Source organism: Anabrus simplex, chromosome 1, assembly GCF_040414725.1.
Source record: "Anabrus simplex isolate iqAnaSimp1 chromosome 1, ASM4041472v1, whole genome shotgun sequence".
Lineage (NCBI taxonomy): Eukaryota > Metazoa > Arthropoda > Insecta > Orthoptera > Tettigoniidae > Anabrus > Anabrus simplex.
The window spans coordinates 639,589,291-639,614,396 of record NC_090265.1 but is presented as its reverse complement, the minus strand read 5'-3'; the positions used below and the strand labels follow the sequence as shown (position 1 = coordinate 639,614,396).

Sequence of the window (25,106 nt, the reverse complement as noted above, 5' to 3'; positions counted from 1 at the left end):
GGACTGTTATGGCCACCATCAATCCTACAATGCTTCTAACTTGCGTCTCTGCTCCTTGGTACATGTCCTGAACAAAGCGCAAAGACTCTCTGGTACTCCCTTGCATCTTATGCATCTCCATACTTCCTGACGGGGCACCCAATCATAAACCTTTTCCAAGTCTAGGAACACCATATGTAGCTTCTCCCTGTGCTTTTCCATAATCTGCCTAAGAGCAAAATTAGCATCAGTAGTTCCTTTTCCTGGCACAAATCCAAACTGTTCTTCCCCTATTGTTGCATCCTTCCTACGCCTTCTTCAGTAACTTTCTTCCACATCATTATAGTGTGTTACATGAGTTTAATTCCTCTGTAAATTGTGCAATCCCTAATATCCCCCTTCTCCATACAAAAAAGAATTATGGTACTCTCTCTCCATTCCTCGGGCAATGTTCTTCATGAAATATCTATTGGAATAGATTCCACAACATATCTATTCCTTCTTCCTGCAGGCATTTCCTGTACTCCAAGGAAATTCATCAGGGCCAGTTGCTTTTCAGCGTTTCATTTTACTCATAGCACTTACAACTTCTGTCCAACATATGCCATAGCTACATTATAATTTGCGATACCATCCTCAAAAACAAGCCGTGAATTCTCCCCCATTAAGCAGCTTTTCCAAACATTCCTTCCCTCGCCTCATTAATAAGTTCTTCATCTCAAATTACCATTCCTTCATTGTCATCATCATCACCATTTCCCATCATCCAGCTGTAGCCGGATAGGGACAAATATGGTTCCTCTCCACTTTCTCTGGTCCCTCCACCACTCCTCCTTGAACACTGTGTCCCAGTCCAGGTTTCTTTCTCAATTACTGTGTTGGATTGTGTTCTTCCATCTCAATTGTGGCCATCTGCTCCACGGCCTATCATTCCTTACATTTGCATTACCATCACCTGTTTGGCATTCTTTCATCAATGATTCGCTTTATGTGCCCAAACCGTCTTAACCGGCTCACCTCTATTCTAACATTCATTTCATCCACTCCAATTTTTTCCCGGATGTTCTCATTCCTTATTTCCTCTCTTCTACTCTTCTGTATCATACTCTTCAAGAACTTCATCATGGCTGCCTGTAATCAATTCTCACCTTTCTTTGTTATTGTCCAAGTTTCTGCTCCGTAAGTTGTTAGGGGTACGTAATACATCTTGTACATAGAGTCCTTTGCTTCCATTGGCACATCTTTGTCCTATAACATGTTTCTTATACTATGATAGGAACAGCTTCCAGCTTGAATCCTCTTACTAATTTCAGCATCCAGTTGAGCATTCTCCATTAATTCACTCCCCAGGTATTTGAACATCTCCACTTCCTCCAGGGGCTTGTCTGCAAGTCTAATCTGATCTTTCCCTTCTTTCTCCCCTCTAGTCATAACAAGAGTTTTACCCTTTTCTACATTTATTTTCAATCCACATTCTTCAATTTTCCCATTTACCACATCCAACTGTTCTTGAACATTCATGTCCTCCTCCTCCTCCTCCTCCTCCTCATCATCATCATCAATGTCGCACTCCAGTCATCCGGGTGTGATTAACAAGCCTCCTCCACTCCTTTCTGTCCTTCCACATTTCCTGCCCCATTACTTACGCCACATCCAATCCAGCTTCTCTAATGCCCTTCCAAATGTGATCCATCCACATTCTTCTTAGTCTTCCAACTGGTCTCTTTCAGTTACCTTCTCTTTCATATTCCCTTCTTGCTACCCATTCCTTTCCCATTCTTTTTACATGTCCGAACCATCTCAGTCTTGCTTTCTGTATGTTCTGCACTAACGGTTCTATATTTAGTCTGATTTTAATATTTTGAATTCTATCTCTCCTTGTCTTTTTAACCAATGTTCTTAAAATTTTTATAAAAGTTCTCTGATTTGATGATAAAATGCTGTACCTTTACTTAGTCTGTTATTAATTTGGGTTTATTTCATTACTTCCATTAATAATGCTAACCTGATGTGTAAACTGTTCTACATTCTCTAACCGTTCTTCATCTATGTTCACCTAGCTTTTATTTTTCTCTTTTTCAGAGTGCATGACTACAGTTTTCTTTTTACTAATTACCATTCCAAACTCCACATTTTCATACCAAATGTCTAGTCTCATTTGTACTGCCTTTTCTCCCTTTCCCCAAATCACCACATCATCTGCAAATGCCAAAGCATTCACTTCACCACTACTGATACTCTGTTTTACAAATTTTATGATTTCATCCATCAATATAATAAACAATAATGGCGACAGTGCACTTCCTTGCTTCGAGACATTTTTCTGTATAAAATGATTCAGAGTCACCACTCCCAACTTGTACACTGCTTTTACTCTCATGATACAACATTTTTATCTTGTTAATTAATGATTTTGGTACATTCCTTTTCAGTAGGCATGCCCATACATATTTTCTCTTAACTGTACCATAAGATTTTACCAAATCCAAAAATACAAAGATGATTCCCTAGTTTCTTTCTAGATGCTTTTCCATTATCGCACGCACTGTAAATTTCAAGTCTACTGTTGAACTATTCAGTCCAAAGCCATATTGTTCTTCCTCTAAATGTGTTTCTATTCTATCTCCCCTCTTTTGTCTATGACTTTCTCCATTATTTTTAGCCCATGTGATAATAGGGTTATACCTCTATAATTTTCACATTTCTTACTATTTCCTTTTTTGAACAATGGTACAATGCCTCCTTGTTGCCAATCTTCAGGTATCCTTTCATCCTTCCATATGGCATTGAGGATTCGGTATAGCCACTGTAGTCCAATGCTTCCTGCTACCTTAACACTATGCGCCCGCCGGTAGTAATATTACTACCACGTGGCGTGCGCCTGAGTGCCGCTGTTAGTAATACTACTACCACGATCTTTGAAATTCAGTCACTCGAAAGCTATTCACGTTATCGAATTAGTTTTTACTTTGACGTGTTGTCGATTTCCTATACTAGGTGGTATTGTCGATCGATAGTGATTGGTGGTGCAACTTAGGGACGATGTTTCGTAGCCACGTGCGCTTAGTTAGATCTTACGTAATTGCTGACATACGCACTCCTCGCGTGCTCCAGTTAGATAAGCTCAAATTCATGTGCGTGTGTTCTAATGATAGATTACATGACTTCACAGATTTAGAATGAAAGTGTAGTGAGGCAACAGTCTGCAATCATCTCTCAAGTAGTCGATTTATACTGTATAATTATTGAGATATGGTTCCCGGACCTTGTACAAGTAAAGGAAATCCTACGCGTGCATACAGCCCACAAATAAGTGAACAGATTATTACGGAACTTGTGAACGATTCAGATCTGCATGAAAGTGATCGTCAAGAAGAAAATGAAAATATACAAGTCCCTCAGGATGCTGAATCATCAGATTCATAACCAGAAGAACCAGTCGCAAAAAGACAAAGGGAGGTGAGAAGCACGGGAACACAATGGAAACAAGATATTAGTTCTATGAACAGGCCTGCGGGAAGGCTAGTAGGTAGAGATCATTTTCCACACAAAATACCTGAAGTAGGCGCGAAGAAGGAAGGACACGCGCAGCGTACATGCAAGATTTGCTACGACAAGTCCAAACATAACACCGGTCGAGCTGTGAAGAAAATGACAACCATATATTGTTGTAAATATGACATAGGTCTTTGCATAGGAGAATGTTTTGAGTGTTACCATACCAAAGCTAAGTATTGGAAATAACAATGTGTAATTCTGTTATTCAGTGACTTAAAACTATCAAACTTTTCTAGTGAATTAGAAATTCAAGTGCGTGAACAAGGATATCAGAATGGACCAATATTGTAGCCTAAGTTTCTTTCCAATGCTGAAGGTAAGCATTTTTATTTGATTTCGTGGGATAGCCCACTTTTTGTACAATATGTATATAAATTTGTTAATTTATAATGCGAAAATTGACAGAACTGTGATTTTTTTCCTGAGAGTCTAAATTATGCTGGCACAGGGTAGGGACGCCATCTTGAAACGTCTGGGCTCATAGTGTTAATCACATCAGTATTGAATTCATCTTTTCCACTTGCTTTACCTTTGGTCATTGCTTTCAGTGCCCTTCCAAGTTCCAACCATGTTATCGGGTTCCCTTCTTTTTCTCCATCTCACTATCGGCAGCCCTGAAAATGGTTTTCCGTGGTTTCCCATTTTCACACCAGGCAAATGCTGGGGCTGTACCTTAATTAAGGCCACGGCCGCTTCCTTCCAACTCCTAGGCCTTTCCTATCCCATCGTCGCCATAAGATCTATCTGTGTCGGCGCGACGTAAAGCCCCTAGCAAAAAAAATTTTCTCCATCTATTATTTCCATTTTTTTATCTCCTTCTTCCTCTGAGCAGTCATCCACATTGTATAGTTTTTCAAAATACTGTACTTTGCCATCAGCTTCTGAAGAACCTTTTCATCATGTACTATGGATGCGTCTTCTCTCTCTAATGCCTTGACTTTTTCTTGATCGATTCTTTTCGATTTTGTTAGTCTGTATAATAGTTTCTGATTTCCTCGACTATCTTGCTCAATTTTGTTGGTAAACTCCCCCCAACATTTCTCCCTTTCTTCCTCGACACTCCTCTTTACTTGCAGTTTCAATCTTTTGTACCGTATTCCACATGTAACCTTTCTATCTTATTCTCATCCCTCTGATACGTTTTTTGTTTTCCCTTATCCATTTCTTGCTTCACCTTGTTTCTTGCTTTTATTTCTTTCTTTATTTTGTCTGTTACCGAGCTCGATAGCTGCAGTAGCTTAAGTACGGCCTCCCCCTGTGGGTGAGGGCGGTAGAATAACACCCACAGTATCCCCTGCCGTCTTAAGAGGCGGCTAAAAGAGGCCTCACCAAGCTCGATAGTTGCAGTCGCTTAACTGCGGCCAGTATCCAGTATTCGGGAGATAGTAGGTTTGAATCCCACTGTCGGCAGCCCTGAAGATGTTTTTCCGTGGTTTCCCATTTTTACACCAGGCAAATGCTGGGGCTGTACCTCAATTAAGGCCACGGCCGTGTCCTTCCCAGTCCTAGCCCTTTCCTGTCAGATCGTCGCCACAAGACCTATCTGTGTTGGTGCAAAGGAAAGCCAATAGCAATTCTGTCTGTCCACCACCATGTCTCCTTTCCCTTAACCTTTGCTTTTGTTTTGCCCCGCATACCTCAATTGCTGCTTCCACAAATGTCTGTCTTAAATTGCCCCACTCTTCTTCTCCACTTGGTAGTTCCGTGTTAGGCAATTTCCTTTTTATACAATCTTGGAATGCCGTTCTTTTATCCTCCTCCAATTCCCAAATCCTGATATTTGGTTTCTTCTTCAATACAATTTTAGGAATTTTTACTTGTTTTAATTCCACAATTAATAATCTATGATCACCTTCCATACTTTCACTGGGCATTTATCTTCGTAATCATGGCACATCTTCCTCATTCTCGTTCTGTTATTATAAAACCGATGAGTGTTCCATACTCTCCATCCCAACTATATTGCTAAGTGGATTGTTTAACACTAGAACCGCCGGAATATATTGTATACCTGGGACCGCTGATGCGGTCATTTTGACCGCTATTGAAATTATTATACTTTCATTCTCAATAAACACAGTTACTCATTATTATAGTTCTGCCTCTGTTTCTGTACATTGCTTTAGGAGTTTCAATATTTAATTATCAATAAAAAGACTCCATCCACTCGTTACACTATTGTCAGAAACATGCCACTTTGAATATGGAGTAAGTCCTGGATTTTCTTTTAAAGGGTGTATGGCGAGCAATCCAACCAAGTGTCATCTTCCCAGTCTGCTACAGTCCACTCCCTGATGCCATCAGTATCTAAAGGCGCATTATCTGGCCATGGGAGGCTTTTACCTTTGTTGTTGCATCCCGTATTATACCATGCTTTACGGGTTACTGTTTCTACGGCTGTAATAGAATAATTGAAAACTCGTCAGTACTCAGCCTATGCAAGGCATCATTATAATTTTAATACAGTATAAATCAAGGAATTACATCAAACTTGTTATGCTGATAGATATAATAATACGAGGGGCATACTATATTGTTTTACACTTTATTTTTTGTACGTCTGGGTATGATTCACATTTCACTTTTGAAGGTGCAGATGTGTAAATAGTGTCTTGTTCCACCGTTTGGTAGCAGCACAAGAACAGGGGCCAACGAATGCACTCGTCATAGCCATTTCATAACAATACTGTGAGCGTAGGAGCAGACAACATTGAGAGCAACCATCAGGGACAGCGCTGTACGACTTGATTCCTATGGAAAGAAGGTATGACCAGTGCAGAAATTCATCAGCGCTTGGTGGCAGTTTGCGGAGAACATGCGCTGTCACGGAAAACAGTTTACAACTGGGTGGACGGTTGGAAAACAGGGCGCACATCGGTGGACAAGGGAACCAGTTCTGGAAGGAATGTGACAGTGTCAACACCAGCCAGCATTGCCCAGGTCGAACAGGCCATCCAAGAAAAACAAATGCATCACATTTACGGAAATGGAGGCAGCCGCATCAATTAGCCGAACGTGTTATCCACGTGGGTGCCTAAACTCTTGTCTGCAGACGAAAAGCCGAGGCATGTGGACGTATGCAGATAATTTTTGCAACACCATGATCAGGATCCATCCAACTTCATGACTAGGCTTGCGACTGGTGATGAGACATGGCTCCATTACCATAAGCCACAAACGAAACAACAATCGATGCAATGGAAGCTCAAGGACAGTCCACCGCCAAAGAAGTAATTTATCACCTGTTCGGGAACATGAAGAAACCTCTGCGTGGTCGCCGTTTTGCAGAACTGGGCACATCTGTGAAGGCATGGGTACGTAGCATTCCGAAAGAATGGTTTCAAGAAGGTCGTCTGGAAAAACTGACACATCGATGGCAAAAGTGCATACAGTTAAAGGAGATTATGTTGAGAAGGTGGACGTAAGTACTGATGTGTAATGTACTTCATTTGGGTGCAAAAAAATAAAGTGTAAAACAATACAGTATGCCCTTCATACTAATATCAACTTACCATCAGCCTGAACAATATGGTTTTCAGCGTGATATGAATCACTGCTTTACGAGTTATCACTTGACTGGTCATTAGCTTCATGTGCATTTTCTTTTTTTAGATCCTTTATATCTGGACCACATTTTAAAACAGACATATCTTCATGAATGTCATGCAAGAGACTCAACAACTGATGGTTTAGTGGACATGTATACTGTACTGTAACAAGCTGACAAAAGCTGACGAATGATAACACTACCGGAGACGCAGCGGAAATAATGCTCATACAATTCGTAATATATCCGAGTTACATTGTTGTGGTTTTGTACATTACCGTTGCTGATAGGATAATTATAAGTAGATGATTATATCTCAACGAGAGGTATGTGTTATAATACATTTTATTATGATACTTAATACAGCGGTCAAAATGACCGCTCCGGCAGTAGTAAGTATAGCCGTTACTAACGCCCCATCTATTGATGCAGAATGAATTATATTTAACACGGATTTTCCTGGGCACTAATCAGGAAAAGTCACTGCAGCTCAATATCCTACAATAAAAACTGTAGTCAAAATTGAGTTTGGAAAATGTGTAGCAGTCAAAATTGACCGCTCCGGTGGTTCTAGTGTTAAAAGAAACAAGATAAAATTTAATATATTATTACACAACTAAATTGCCGTGAAACTGAATGGTAGACGAAGATATCAGCTGCATAGAATTGTAAAGAAATTAGCAACATTCCATTACAAGATACCGAAAATAACTGTTGAGAGAAGAAGATATAGCAGAATATTATATATTCAACATGAAAGAACAGTAGCCCAGCTGAAAATAAGAAGATTAAGATTATATAAGCGAGGCAAGTGGTCAGGCAAGGACCGTAACGTTGATTGCTGTTGGAATTAAAGAACGCCAAATAAGTAGACGACGACAATTATTTCAAGAAGAAAGAATTAAGAGACAGGAAGACGTCAGAAAACGAATTCAATATTTGAATTCACATAAAAATTAAGGCAGAATTGATACTGGAACTATACTCATCCCAGTATTATCTATATATTTAAAATTTTATGAAAACTACAGTCAGTCAGTCCGGCCATTCTGTCCAGTCGATTTCCTTCATTTTTCTTTTAAATGAAAGGTATTCAAGCACAGATTTGTCACCAGGTACTATAAATCACTTTACTACCGCCTTCCTCAAATTATTCGATTTTTCGTCTCTTTGAAGCAATCATATCTTCGGTTCTAATTGAGGCCTAATTTGGCCTAAGAACACTCAGTGGATCAAGTTCTTTCATTTCAGCTCTTAACTATTCAAATTGGTTGATTCTGAGGAAAGTTATGAGTGCACATTCAAATTGACGTCTCATTTCTTCAACATTTTTTCTCATTGAAGCAATCATATCTTTCGTTCTAATTGAGGTACTCAGTTCATTTTGGTCTAAAAACACTCAATGGATCAAGCGCTTTCTTCTGAGGTAATAACTACTTAAATTGGTAGATTCTGAGAAAAGTTATGAGTACATTTGTCTCCATGACGAAGATCTTTGAAGGATTTTTTAACAGTTCGGAGTGTAGTGTTGTTCCAATGAACGTTTAATTCAATTTCTTTGTGTGATGTATTTTCAAGTGTTTTGTTGACATAATATTACATTCTATTACCACAGCAGATCATGTGCGTTATTTCATTAACTCGAAATTTTGCATATACATCCACGAAGAAAGTAACCAACACCACCATACATTGTACATTGCGGGCGGGAAACTGCTAGTGTATTTGAAAATAGCCAGATTAATTAGCAAACAGATAAGAAGAACATTGATAGACTATTTTCACCTACTGGAGGAGTTGATATGAACCTGTACATATCAAAATTTTATTCTGTTGAGCCTAGCGCTAGAAAGAAGAATATGGATATGTGGTAGCTGATCCATGGGTTCCAGCCGGCCGAGGACAGCAGTTATAGCTCAGAGGGCTCAGAATCGTTGTAAGCCAGAGAATGACGAGCTAAGTTTACCAAATTATAGTTCTTAATTAAATTAGGAAATAAGTATATCATGAAATTATTGTTTTTAGTGGTGTATTCAGGTTGTCAAGTGATTCAGTGAAGGGCAATTTCAGAATCTAGCTTTCAAGGTTAAGTCATATGAGAATCGATATATCTCGATTGGAAGAAGTGACCGTATATATTGAGTGTAATATGATAGCTATGGAGAATTCATGATTTATAGCAGGAATGAGTAGAAATTAACACAGCAATCTGAAAGCATATGTGAGTTGTGGATATATTAAATGGGTCAGGAAACCAAACATGTTTGTTAGTCATTGCAACGTTATGATAGAAGGGAAATGCAAATAATACAAATTATTCCTTGTCGATGTAGAATGTGAAGAAGTATCTCAGTATACTAGATGGTTAAATGTTATTCTGAGGGATGAAGTGTGATCCAGTGAAGGGAACATAGATTCAATGAAGTATAATACGTCGTGGGAAATATTGTATACAAGAAGAGGGTCTATCATAATGATTTGAAAGGAGTAACTTAATTTTCAAGGAAAATGACATTTCAATGAGGGTTAAATCTGGAATATTAAATCAAAGCGATGATTAATTATGAACTAGAATAGTTACAAATGAGTTATAGATGTTAATTTCAGAAGGTTATACATTGATAAACAAATGATTAGACATAGTGCAGTTAGGATAGTAGATGCCAAGATTTTGTATGGCAGTAGGTGATGGTAAGCTTAGCAAGTCATTCAATGGTAATTAAGAGAAACAGCAATGACAAATAAACAATTTAGTGGATCCGATTCAAAGTTTAAAACTCAAAGACAGAAAATGTGTGTTATTTTCAGCAATGATGTTATTAATTTTTAACTTAATTATTTTTTTAACACGTAATGATTTAAAGGGTGATCTCAGACATCAAGTAATGATTTTAGCAACATGGGATATCAGAGTAATTCCCCTGTAGTTCTTCAATACTTTCTTACCGCCTTTCTTGAAAATTGAGAACTCGATATATCCACTGCAGGCTTACAGCTCCAGCTGCCTTTGATATCAACACTAAAATTTCATCCGTTCCAGCACTTTTTCCATTCTTTGTCATTCAGACTGCCATTTCATCATAATTTCTTCATCAACTAGTTGCCTTTCCTGGTGGTCCGTTAAATGACTGTCATTAGCTCTCATGTTCACCAACTTCTGAAAATACTCTTTCCATCTATTTCTTATTTCTTCTGGCTTTGTTAATATTATGCCACCTTCATCCTTGACAAATCTGGTGTTTACTTTATCTCTCTTTTTGTTTCTTAAGATATCATACAATAATTTCTTGCTACCCTGCATATCATCTCTCAATTTCTGTGTGAATAAGACCCAGCATTTCCTCTTTTCTTCCTCCACTACTTTCTTAGCCAAATTCTTTGCCTCAACATATTTCCTTCTACTTTCTATAGATTAGATATTTTCCATGCTTTTCATGCCATTTTCTTTTTTTTCACTTTAATCTTTACCCTATCATTCTATCAATGTGTCTCTTTGTGTTTCACATTTCCTGATATTCTACCACATACCTTTTCTTATCATCCAACCAGTGCTTCCTTAAATCTTATCCATTCATCTTCAACATTCCCCATTTCCATCCTGGGTACCAAGGGTATTATTTCCCTTTGAAATTCTTTTTGTATGCTTTTCTCCTTCAACTTCCATACCTTTAATTCTTTTCTCTCTTAATGGGGGTTTATCGATCTTTCCCACTTTCAGTTTTCCCTAGCACAACTCTATGATCTCCAACATCTAAAAGGTTCTTCCGATGTTCTTTCTCTATGATTATATAATCAATTATGGTCTCTGCTCGTCTATCTCTCCAACAATACCTTGTAACCTTCTGACTGTTCTTCTTCCTAAACCAGTTGTTTCCAACAATCATTTGGTTCCTCCTGCAAAAATCCACCAACAACTCACCTTCTGGATTTACATTTCCAAATCCAAAGGGCCCTACAACATTTTCCTTTCCTTGTCTATCAATTTCAACTTGTGTATTTAGATCTCCCATCAACAGCATTTCCTTATCTTCTATCTGTTTCTCCATTTCCTCTAAAAAGTCCTCTACATGTTCATCTATGCAACCTGTTTGGGGGGCATAAAACTCAAATAGATCTATCATGCCATTTTCAAACTGAAGTCTCATCACCATCATCCTATCACTGGCACATTTTGTAGATTTCACATATTCTTGGATTTCTTTTCAGAGTATGATGGCCACTCCAGTTTTTACTTCAGGTCCTTTGCTGTAATGCAGCCTGTATCTTTCTTTCAGAGAAATCTCTCCTGTACCCCTCTTCTTGGTCTCACAAAGTCCAAGTATGGCTATATTTTTTTCTTTCATGAAGTCGACCATTCTTCTGTCTTTCCCATCAGTGTCACAACATTTACTGTCGCAATCTTCATGCTTGAGCCCTTACTGTCATATTTATTAACTTGTGAAATCCTTATGCCAAATATTCCACCTTTACAATACGGTACTGCAAATTGTTTTCATTGTTACGACTATATTAAGGTATAATGAGACAATGTTTCGTTCCACTTTCGGGACATCTTCAGTCAAATAAGAACAAGACCCATTTCAAGACCACTTCATTGTTAGCAAACCCCACAATGTCCGGCAGGTTGTTGTCAGGGCGATCTGTAATCATTACTTTGGTCTTCAAGGTGTTGATCTGAAGTCCATAAACTCAGATATGTTTGTCTACCCTCAGTAACATAGTCCTTAGCTTGTGTCTGTAATTATCAAAGTATCGTCTGCATATCGGGGATGACTTACTTGTCTGCCTCCAACTACAATGCTGCCATTCCAGTCTTCAAATACCTCTCTCATTACGTACTCACTATAGACGTTGAATAGAATAGTTGAAAGAATGCACCCCACGTGTGAGAAGGTGTCATGGACTCCTACCATGGCTGTGTTCAAAGAGTACACCAAGTGCACCACGTATCTTGGTGTCCCCATTTCGATGAGAATGGTCCACAGTCTAGGCCATTTTACCTTGTCAGGAACGTTTTTGTAGTACACAAAAACATGTATACAATGTGACACTGAACTCTCTGGTCTTCCTCACGAGCTGCCGGAGGTTAAGAATTTGCTCACGAGATCCATTGTGGAGAACGACACCAGTCTGCTCATGTGGTATTTGTGGGAGCAGGAAGGTCTCTAGGTTCAGTATCATAAGCATTACCTTGCTGGTGTGGGAAAAGAGAGCTTTTGTTCTGTAATTTTTTCAGTCAAGAGGTGAGCCTGCTTTGAACATTGTCATAAAGACTGAGTGACACCACTGTTTCAGCCAGGTCCCAGATGTCCAGATCATACAGTATATAGCCCGTGGAGAATGTCCAGGCTGAGTTCACCAATGTTGTTCAGCACTTAGTCGGTGATTCCACCAGAAATGGGGCCTTTCCCTCTGTGTAGCTTCTACACTGCACATTCTACATCTTCTTTAATAATTAATGGTTCTAGGTCTTCTTCATTTCCTTCTGGCATGTGTTCTGGTTCATCATGAAGCAGTTGGATGGAATACTTCTGTCACACTTTGGCTATGCTTTTCACGTTAGTAATGATATTTCTTTGGCTGTCCCTGATAAGCTGCATCCTGGGCTCGAATTCTTGAGCCAAGTACTTCGCTTGATCATATAGTTCTGCACAGTGAATCTCTGCCGTATGATTCTCTAGCTCAGAATACAACTTCTTGATGTGCTCATATTTGTCTTTCCTGCAGGCATATTAGATGCCAGTGTTCATCTTTTTCAGCATTTGACCCTGGTGTTCTGGGTTTGTGATTGTTCAGAAAGTAAGATGTTTCTCAACCAGTGCCAGAGTTTTTATGGATATTCACTGCTGGCGTTTCACATGGTGTTCAGTTTTAGAATCTTGTACGTTGCTTCTGTGACCCATTCCTGTATTTTCTTCTACACAATGCTGCAGCTTCCTTCAAGGTCACGAGGGCCAACGTCTCGAAGTTCTTGTTGGAAGGCAGACGGTTCAGGCTATAATTCGAACTGGTTTCATATTGGTCACTAATTTGTTCAGTTTACTTTAGGACAGGCCTAGAGTAAACTATGATCAGACCCACGCTGAACACTTGGTTCTGTTCAGTGTTGCAAAAGAAGGTTCTTCACCTTTTGTCTACAAATATGTAATAAATATAAATAAATAACAGACGTCTTCTGTGATCTTTAAACATGGTGTTCATAATGGAAAAGCTGTTATCGATAGCGAACTGTAATAGGCGACTTCATCATTCATTCTGCTTCGTTAAATCATAATGTCCCACCGCACCTCACAAATTATTATTCATCACACTAATCCCGACCTTAGCTTTAAAATCTCCAAGAATGACTGTGATTTCCCTTTCCTTCTACATCCTATGCCACTGATCAACTGATTTGGTTCATCCCGCTTTATGGGCCATTTCTCCCCCCACGGGCATGAGGGTGCTACTATAATGTTCTCTAAGCTCTCATAAAAATCTTCAATCCCTTGGTCATCAGCAGTCATATAGCTTGTACAGCTTGGTATTAAGGGCGAGGGTTAACACTCTTTCAATGACAGGTGTGCACTCTTCAATAAAATGAGACAGTCCTTTGTTCACAATAAATACAACTCCATTCTGACTCGTTTCATCTGCACCAGTGAGGTACACAATATGATCTTCAGTGCTGAAGTGCCCCCAGCCTTTCCATCAAGTTTCTGGTAAGCTGCAGATGTCGACTTCTTGCCGCATCAGTTCTTGTTCTACAACTTGAAGCTTTCCCCCTCTGGAGTAATCCTCTTGTGTTCCATGTTGCAATAGCTTTGAAAATGCGGAGCTGGTTTGTAACTGTTGGACCTGTAGCAGATTTGCAGTGCATGGCCTGGTCGTTCACCACCGCACATCCAGTCACACACTTAACATCAGTCAGCCCAGACCCACCAGTCGCTACTCTGATTGAATGGTATAACAGCATCATTTCTGTGACTCTGCATGATGCATTCATGGCATATCATTATCTTAATGTAGCAGATTTACCTTTCTTTCTACATCCTATGCCATTAATCAACTGATTTGGTTCATCCCACTTGAAGGGTGATTCCCCTCCCCCACAGGCATGAGGGTGCCCTTAAGCTCCACGCGTTCATCAACCCTTGGAAGAGGTTGTTGATACTTGATGGAGGGGGGCCACTTATTCCAGTGGTCACTCAGTGGATACAGTTTAACATGATATCCAGGACTGTAGTGACTATCAAAATACTTTTTTAAAGTGAGAAAGTCATTGAAATTTAGTAAATTCAGAACATGTGAATAAATAACTAAATTCATAAGGCTGTTATTATTAGATTCTATACAGTATTATCTTTATAAATGTAAAGAAATGAAGACCGGGCTTGGTAGCTGCAGTCACTTAACCCTGACAGTAACACCATACGTTTTTCTGACGTGTTGTGCGAATGAATGCCATCTATTCCTCTTAAGGAGGGGAGAGTTATCCCCTCCACCACCTCTATTCCTTGTTCATTCCATCTGGTAACTTTAATGTAACTTTAAATAATAGGCTTTGAGTGACACGTTTTCGAATGTGTGGTGTAACTAAAGCGATATTTATAGACGTGTTACTGTCAGGGTTAAGTGAGGCCAGTGTCCAGTATTCAGGAGATAGTGGATTCGAACCCCACTGTCAGCAGCCCTGAAGATGGTTTTCCGTGGTTTCCCATTTTCACACTAAGCAAATGCTGGGGATGTACCTCAATTAAGACCACGGCTACTTCCTTCCCACTCCTGACACATTTCTGTCCCATCGTTGCCATAAGACCCATCTGTGTCGGTGTGACGTAAAGCAACTTAAAAAAAAAAAAAAAAAAAAGAAAGTCCTATCTTCAATAGCTTTTTAAATAATATTTCTGTAAAAAGTTGAGTCAAAAAATATATTATATTCAACATTTATATTGAGGATTTTTGAACAGAGGAAGTTATTATTGTGCAGAAAATAATACCTGCAACTATTTTATTTTTCTATGACATTACTGTTGCCTGCTGCCATTTCTTGATGGATACAGTACTTTTGTATCCATCTCTTGGCACAGGCCAGAGTAAAGTGTAGCTTTCACCGAAGTCCCAGTCTCACCCATGGCTGTGACAATATGGAAGCTGCTGGGGTATGGGTGGTGCTGAGTAATGACATTCAGAGCACGACTAGTGCATCTGAGTGTTATGAAAGGTGTTGCTCATAGGGTCGGTCGTGCTGCAATAGCACTTTCTGACCCAGTGAGGAAAGCAATGGCAAACTACCTCACTCCTCGTCTTGTCTCGTACGCCTCATTTTGGTGCTGCCATTGGTTTTTTGCGGTTTCCTTATAACCGCATAACTTTTGGTGGTGCTATTTGAGGATCCAACCAGCCTATGGGCTGATGACCTAACAGACATGACATTACTACTTCACACCTTCTCCTCAGTTCAAACACTTCTTCATATTTTAAGTTGGATGATCATCAAGCACCAAGATGGGGGAAGGGGGGAATTGTAATCCAAACTATATAACTTGTTCCAGCTAGATCATACTATGTGACTATCTGCATTCCAAATTGAAATATATGCAATATAGACCTGCAATGGCTTTTTTTTCAGCCTGCTTTATGTCGCGCCGGCACAGGTAGGTCTCATAGTGACCATGGGGTAGGAGTGAGAAGGAAGCGGCCGTGACCTTCATTAAGGTACATCCCCAGCATTCGCCTGGTGTGAAAATCCATGGACAACCATCTTCAGGGCAGCTGACAGTGGGGTTCAAACCCACTATCTCCCGAATGCAAGCTCACAGATGCGCTGGCTGGCTCAAGATAGCATGATGACATAGTCAGTTTAATATCTGCTATTCTTGTTACCAAACACTTTGATTGTACAGTATCAACATTTCATTACCGATTGAATTACATATTAAACGGGGTTAAAAGTGTATCGTGTTCAAAACAAAAGAAAAACGAAAACTACCCACAGTGACAGTTGAGAAATGTTATTATTAAAGAATGTGATGATAAAACAGAAACAGATGCTTCAGCCCCTTTTCCGTGCAGCAAGGTTAGCTGAAAAATATGCAGGTGTACCTATCTGCATAGTTATATCCATTAGACGTGAATTACGAGAAAGAGAGGCTTCCAGATTGCTGTCACTTGATCATATCATGAAGTTTATTTCATGCAACACTCCATTATACTATGAAAAGACGCTGTCCAAAATCGTGTAAAATAATCATATGGCTGCAGCTACAGTGTGCAAGCATTTAAATGTGATGCCATATGGCTGCTTGCCCATCAATTTCGACATTCCATTTTACTCTAGGCTTAAAGAGATGGCAGAGTAAATAGAATCTCTCTTGTACATCTAAGGCTGAGCTTTAATGAATTTTGTTGGATAAACACCAAATGTGTTAACAGCGTACAACGTGGAAGGCTATGTTCTCCTGCCCTTCAAGAATTCAGCTACCTCTGCCGGGTTTGAACCTGCTATCTTGGGATCCGGAAGCAGATACTCTTACCACTTATCGTTCTCTTGTATGGGTAACGATTTAAATGGAAACAATGGTGATGGTTGTTGTAATTGCTTTTAAGTTTTAATTATTTATTAAAAGTGCAAAAGCATGTGGTCATCAGCACATGTCGATCAGGAACATAATGGAGACGACAAGCAAACCAAGAAAGAAAACAAAGGAACGATCGCTGGAAGAAACTAAAAAGAGAACGGAGATTGTGAAACGAGGGGGAAATGAAAGATTCCTTTGTCCTTGGATGCCCTAATACTACAGAGCCAGAAAAAATCCTAAATGTGATGGCCAACGATGTTGTAAGCACATGCAGCTAATCAACAATGTAGGCCAGTGTCCAGTATTCGGGAGATAGTAGGTTCGAACCACACTGTCGGCAGCCCTGAAGATATTTTTCCGTGGTTTCCCATTTTCACACCAGGCAAATGCTGGGGCTGTACCTTAATTAAGGCCACGGCCACTTCCTTCCCATTCCTAGCCCTTCCCTGTCCCATCGTCGCCATAAGACCTATCTGTGTCGGTGCGACGTAAATCAACTAGCAAAAAAAAAAAAAAAAAAAAAAAAAAAAAAAAAAAAAAAAAAAAAAAAAATCAACAATGTCATTACATTGAATGTTATTAGTTGAGCTGTCCTTTGTCACTTCTGTTGCTGCCGATCTCCCATGGATGGCACTGCAGCTGCAATTACAAAAACTAACCTATCAAAGATGAACAAACACCTAGTTAAGCAATAAACAATTGTTACCAATAATGGAGGATAAAATGCATGTCACATGAATAATTCCAAGATGAAACATCAAAATAACAGAATGTACTTTAACTTACCATAGTCGCAAGTGAGGCACTGTCCTTTGTGAATAACTTATTTCGTATTTGTCTATCACAGAGATAAAATGACAGCCATGGTGGTTTCAATGATTTTAGTATATATATCAAATCATTCTCATAGAGATCTGAAAGTATAATTTAAAAACAGTTTGAAACATTATTATCTCCCAAGAGTGTGTTTGAAAAGAAGTCATTATCACATTAAAGTCTTGGTACTTACCAGCACAGGCAATACGTTCTAGGAATTTCTTAGCCATATTTTCACAATTCCGACCATACTCCAGAATTTCCTTATTGGGAAAACATGGTTCTGCAGCATTCATTGTTTCTATTATAAGAGCAAATATTTTCTGCAAGAAATTGATTCAGATTCAGTTTACTTGACAAGAAGAACAAATATCACTGATAAAATCATTCAATCAACCATTAATCCAAGTCTTCCACAAACAATAATGTGATGAAAATGAACTTCAGTAGATATAGAAAACAAACATTAAGATGTGGAGATTGTACGTGTCCCTGATTGTTTTTCTTCTATTTCTCCCTCTTCCCACACCGACCTGTTATTGTGTTTATCCTATTATGAGCTCCTTCCAATATTCCTATCTTACTATTCTAGTCTTTTGCCACCAGCATTTATCTTTATTTTTTGTCTCTTCCCTTTTCCTGTGTCTATCTGGCTTTCTTCTTATCCTACACATCCCACGTATAGACTGAAGATCTGTCAAGATGGTCCCTCAGTGAGCATTGAAGCCTGTCCCCCTGATGAAGCTGGGAAGCAGAAACAAACTTGTAAGGGGCTGAGAAGAGATGGATGCAGAAGAGCTGGGATTGATGACAAAAGAGCCAAAGATGCTGTGTATGAAGGTAGAGATTGTCCTTGTCTTTGTGTTTTCTTTCCATTTCTCCCTCTTCATACACTGACCTCATTCTGTTTATCCTATGAGTTCATTTCAAATGTTCCCGTATTCCTATGTACGAGTTCAGTTCACAAAATGAAATATATTTGCTCAACACTCTTTGAAACACTTAATAAAGCTGTCAAGCTAGAAAAGTTTGAGTTATTTCACATTATTTTCACATCTTGATCACCTCTTTACCTAGTTAATCTACATCGGTGCGACGTAAAGCAAACAGCAATAACAAAGTTAATCTATGGAATTCCCAAGTCAAATTCCTCAAATATGACCTATTAATATCTATTGCTTCCTCCAATAGTACTGTCGAAAAAAATTACAATAATACTGTAGGACTTAAGTCCATCTGTACGTCCGTCTGTCCATCATTACTACCACTTTTTTACAATTTCATTATACAATTTGCTTTACGTTGCACTGGCACAGATATCTCTTATGGCAATGATGGGATAGCAAAACGGTCAGGAGTGGAGAGGGAGAAACTGTGGCCTTAATTGAGGTACAGCCCCAGCATTTGCCTGGTGTGAAAAGGCGAAACCATAGAAAACCATCTTCAGAGCTGCCGACAGTAGTATTCGAAGTCACTACCTTCCGAACGCAAGTTTATGACTACGTGACCTACACTGTGCTGCTGCTGCTACAAGTACACCCATTGATGACAAAAGAGCCAAAGATGCTGTGTATGAAGGTAGAGATTGTCCTTGTCTTTGTGTTTTCTTTCCATTTCTCCCTCTTCCGCCTGTACGTCTGTACACTGACCTCATTCTGTTTATCCTATGAGTTCATTTAAAATGTTCCCGTATTCCTAAGTATTCTAAACACAACTGAATAATTAATAGTCAATAAAAAATTCCTGGAAAGAATGAGACCAGGGATTTCCAGGCTGGCCTGAGGGCAGGTGACGGCCTATCATTTGTATTGTGCTATCGTCTGGTGTCTCTGTGGATTTTTGGAACGCAAAACTAGAATGGTCACATTTTGGCCGCACCCCGAAGATACAAGAATCTGAACACCAGGTATATAAAATGAGGCTTGCTGCGAACAGGAGCACTGTTATTGGGGGGGTAGTGTTGAGTTGTTACTGTTCAGTAGTAGTTGAGTTGGTGCTGTTTTATTGTTGTGTCGAGTGATAGGTGTTGGGTAACTCAGTGTGTGGAAGAGCCATATAAATTGATTATACAAGTTATCAGCCTTGTATTAAGTCAAGCCAAGTGACCAGCAGTCGTACATTTTGGTAGTGCGACCAGTGCGAGCGTGTGAAGCCAAGTAAAGAAGAGATATGTCAATGAAGATTACTGTGGGATCGTCCATTCCAGGCAAATACCGGCCAGCCGCAGACCTGCTGTTACGACAAGAGACTTTAGTAAATGACCCCTAATTATTGAAGGGCTGCTATTCATTGTAAAGTATAATTCTGTAGCCTATGTATATGCACTGATTGTATCATCCTGGATTAAATTAGATCAATAAAACAGTCTGCATTTTATTCATAACAATATGGTGCAAAAAGACATGTAAACTAAGTGTAGATACAAGTCTCTCAAAAATACACTTTATAAATGAGTTTTCCCCCGTGAAAACAAGAATATTTATTTAAATAAAAACTACAAGCAAAATCACATTATAGTCATCTTTTTTCTCTTTTTTAAAATATACTTACAGCATCTTAAAACTAGGCTCTGATTCTACACAACTTAGTTCAGCCATCACCATGGAGAAGATGAAAGGATTGTGAGAAAAGAGAAAAATGTGCAAAGCCTGTCCTCTGCACAACTAATTATTTCACAGTTATGTTAAAAGAGTCTCTCACTGCTGAGAATTACTACCTAGTAACAGTAGGGTTGGAAACACTTAGCAGGAAATGTATGGAAGAGATGAAGGGGGTCTGGATAAGGTCGACCTGCAGCAAACTGGCCACAATCGCAATAGTCTTTCAGCCTTTCTATTTTTTACAACTTAATGCTCACAAAACCTGTTATTTTCAAACTTCATTTAACCACAATATATATTTATTTTACAATTGGTGTTATGTCGCACCGACACAGGTATGTCTTATAGCAACGATGGGATAGGAAAGGGCTAGGAGTGGGAAGGAAGCAGGTGTGGCCTTAACTAAGAAACAGCCCCAGCATTTGCCTGGTGTGAACACAAAATTTTTCCAAGAAAACAAAATCACTTGCCATTTTTGGTACAAAACACTTGCACTTGAATAACAATTGCAGAATGGCCAATACAGTAAAACCTCGTTAAAACATTTCTGCAGGGAACAACAAAAATGAACGTGTTAAGCGAGAAAACGTACTACTGAATACACGAATAAAAACTATCCAACAGGAATATGGAAACACTAGATACAATTTTTTCCGACATGAAAGCATTTTACATCATTTATCCACGGGTACAATGAAAACTATATCTACCATTTCTCAAGATGAGAGGTAAGTATTAAAAGATGTGAAAAACACAAGAAAACAATGAAAACCTTTTCTGGTCGGGCTTATAAAATAACAAGTTCACTGAACGGTGTCGCCACGACAGATTCATCTCACTTCATACCCAAAAACCCCATAGAGCAACGGGACAAGGGTTGGACAAACAACAACTGAACGGTGTAAGAAAAACACCAAACAAGAAATATGAAAACATATGAACAGGGGCCAATAAAAATATCCAAGTATTATTTCGGAGCAGAGGGTTACAAAACATTATTTTCTGGTCCTACTCTTAGACAATGAATTGGAGGTTATACTCGGCCATGTGCGACTGCAACACAATGACTTTGGCAGGCTGTTGAAAATATCTTCATTTCTGCTCACTTACACCATGTTTAGGACAAAACCTTATACCACTGAAACACCAGCTTCATGACACATCCATTTATTACGAGCTGTTGACTACAACCGACTTTCTCGCACGCACACACGCACGCACACGCACACACACACACACACACACAAACGTCCAAAGAATAAAACAAATGAAGATAAACCACTTGACTAAATTAATATGAATTACCAACACATAACCTCAATGTTGTATTCCTAAAATATGTACAAGATATATGATACATGACATTTTATTTTTGTTATGAGAAAACCTCAACATTCCAACACTCCCCCCTTTTCTCAAAAAAATTAAATACAACACCTCAATCAATTGTCCACTCATCGCAAACCTATAAGCTTATACAAACTCTTAAGCTTGTTGCTTGATAAATTCTTTGTGAACAAGTCTGCAGCATTTCTCTCTGATGTTACATATACAAACGCAATGAACCCCTTTTCTACTAGTTCTCTACATGGTACATGATGTCAATATGTTTGACCTTTCACTCACAAAATCGTTTTTACTCAATTTAATTGCTGCTGCATTGTCAGCAAAAACTTTACAAGGTATATCCATACAGCTTTCCAGCCCTAGCTCTGATAGCAAATCTTTCATCCAAGTTACTTCTCGAGATACCTCTGCCATTGCCAAGTATTCAGCATCCATGGTAGATCTAGCAATACAACTCTGTTTCTTACTATACCATGATACTGCTCCCCCTGCCACTGTGGTTACATAACCACTCACTGATCTTCTAGACTTAGTATCTCCTGCCCAATCTGCATCACAGAACACTTGTACTGACTCCTCACAATTTTTGAAACACAACTTTAAATCTCTAGTACCACACAGATATCCCATGATATGCTTCACTTCTTACCTATCTTTAATCTTAAGTTTTTGACAATTTTGACTAACTTTACTTACCGCAAATGCAATGTCAGGTCTAGTATTATTTGACAAATACAGCAAACTTCCTACTGCACTGCGATAAATGGCACAATCAAATTCCTGCTCATCATTTTCAGCTGCTGAATACCCACTTGGTAAAACAGTCTTACTCGGTTTACAGTCACTCATGGAAAAATCAGCAAGTAATTTGTCAATGTATAAATTTTGACTCAACATAACCCCTTCTTCTGTCTGTTCTAATTTTATTGACAATAAGTTTGTTGCTTTCCCTAGATCTTTAATCTCTAACTCATCTGCCAACCTTATTTTAACCAACTTAACATCCTCTTTGTCACCTATTGCAATAACGTCGACAACATACAAGCCAATAATACAACACTCCTTTACATACACACATGGTTCTTTGATACATCTCTTAAAATCTAGTCTTCTAATTATAGCATCCATACAGGCATTCCAGTCTTTACTCGAATTAGGTAGTCCATAGATGCTTTTCTTCAATTTACATACATAGTTCTGGACATCTTTTTCTACGAACAATTCTGGTTGTTCCATGTATACAGTACAACTGATTTCACTATTTAAGTAAGCACTAGTTACATCTAGATGTTCTACTGTCCAACCTTTACGTACTGCAATACATATCAACAGTCTCATTGTTTTCCTCTTTATAACAGGACTAAATGTTTCATCAAAACTAAGGATCATCTGTCTCTTAAAACCTTGAGCAACCAACCTGGCCTTATATTTCTGAATGTTACCCTCGCTGTCATATTTCAATGAAAACACCCACTTAGAACTAATTATCTTGACATTTTTTGGTCTTTTTACAATTTCCCAAACATCCTTCTTTCTCATCTCATTGATCTCCACTTTTATGGCTTCCATCCAGTTAGCAGACTCTTGGCTTGACATAGCCTCCTCAACTGTTCTAGGTTCTACTACATTTGCATGTCTAACTTCCATCACTGCCCTACAATCTGCACAAGTCTTACCTTTCCTCTGTCTTATTGACCTTCTCAGACTATTACCTGCCTCTTGTATTGCTATAGACTCAACCTCTAGTTGTTAATCTCCGGTCGTTGGCTCAACAGCCAATGTTTCCTCTCCGCCATCCTCTGTGTCTAATTTAAAGTTAAAAACTTCATGATCGTTCCATATTGAATAGCGAAATAAGAAGATGTACAATATTAGAAGGATCCACCTTTCAATACTTCATTGTAAGTTGAACTAAAAAGAAGTCACAACTTGTTTATTGGGACCGGTTTCGACACATTACAAGTGTCATCATCGGCCAAATAGTAAAGTAGGGCAAGATATAAAGGTCTTAAAACAACTAATACATTGAACACAGGCAAAAAATTAACATTGATTCATATCGTAGCAATTCAGTTAATGTCCAAAACACAATGATCGCAGTCAAGAGAGTAAACAGAACATCATTGTCTTGCGCTGAAAACAAATATAGTTGAAGTTCACAAGCAGGTCAAGTATGCACTTATGTAGAGTCATTGCTAGACAGGTCTTGTAGGCCTGAGAAACAAACATTCCTCCTGTTTGCAACAAACAATGTTTCATCTCCATTCTTATCTACAACCACTGCTTTCTCACCTGCAAATCCTACTTTGAAACCTTTACTGGTTAACTTACCAACTGATATTAAATTTGCATCTAAGTTGGTACATACAACACGTCTGTAAATGTAATTGTCCATCCTGTGGACATTTTTACTTTTAGCTTACCTATACCTTTAATATCCAGCTTACTGTTATCTCCTATTTCTACATTCCCGTTTACATTTGTTAACATGTCTGTAAACATCTCCTTTGTTGGACACATATGATGGGACGCACCTGAATCGAACAACCAATCTTTAATCACACAGAAACTACCATGCTCATCGCCTTATCTACTACATGTATAATTTCTGAGCTTACCAGTTTTCCCACTCGCATTCACTGATTTACTCTCCTGCAATGGTTCGTCACTCTTCACTGTTGGACATACTTTTGAATAATGTCCTGACTTACATAACTGAAGCACTTTTGGGTACTGCAACAATATTTAGATACATGTCCTTGTTTACCGCAATTGTAGCAACTATATTTTCCTCGTCCCACGTCTTCTTTCTTAATATCTTGCTTCTGTTGAGCAACCATGGCTTGAGCTTCATCCTCCTCACGTTTTCCAGTGTCGTAAGCCTTTGCTCCATTTTGCTGAAGTTTCCTTCTGCTTTCCTCCGAGAGTAATCTCGCCTTCACCTTCGAGATGGTCAGTTTCGCCAAATCAGCCTCCAAGGAAGGTATACAAGCTGCATATTCCTCTGTAAGGTTTCCGATGATCATTCCTGCAACTTGTTGATCTGTGAATTCGTATCCGGCTTTACTAGTTCTCCTCCACAGTTGATTTTTTTTGCGAAGTATTCTTGAACACTCATGTCCTTAGGTTTCACAAAATGAGTTAACTGTTTCAGGGTCATAGCACCATTCACTAGCCCTCCGTCATTACACAACTCGTCCAGTTTTTCCCATGCCTTTTTCGCTGATTCAATATCTGCAATGTTACTTTCAAAATCTTCTCCGACATATTTGAAAATAACCGCTAACGTGATCACATTGTTTCGTGCTCGTCGTCTCGTTTCTGTCTGAGGCAGTTGACAACCTGGTGTATCCTCATACCCTATTACTGATTCCCATACATCTTTCAACAACAGCTCTTGTTTCACCTTTAATGCCCACGAAAAATAGTTCTCCACTGTAAGCTTGGCCACATTCCTATTCAGTGTTTCTTCACCGGTCCACGAGGTCGCCATTTTTACCGTCAATAATGTCACAACTTGCTTCGTCCGATGTTAATTCTCGTTACTCCATTTCCACTTATATTGTCCGAAATTTACTGCGGCGTTTTGGCGTTCTGGAGCCATAACCTGTTGAAAATATCTTCATTTCTGCTCGCTTACACCGCGTTTAGGACAAAACCTTATGCCATTGAAACACCAGATTCATGACACTTCCATTT

General features: G+C 39.0%; 1 protein-coding gene across 1 annotated transcript in view; it reads right to left on the bottom strand.

Annotated features, from left to right (window-relative positions):
• The window catches only part of LOC136884538 (uncharacterized), a 399,078-nt gene that overhangs the window by 156,235 nt on the left and 217,737 nt on the right, over positions 1–25,106 (bottom strand). The window contains exons 9-10 of the mRNA XM_067156823.2: positions 17,654–17,783; positions 17,431–17,558 (exon numbers count right to left, since the gene is read on the bottom strand). Coding sequence (XP_067012924.2) covers positions 17,431–17,558; positions 17,654–17,783 — 258 coding nt within the window. The remainder of the gene's footprint in view (positions 1–17,430; positions 17,559–17,653; positions 17,784–25,106) is intronic.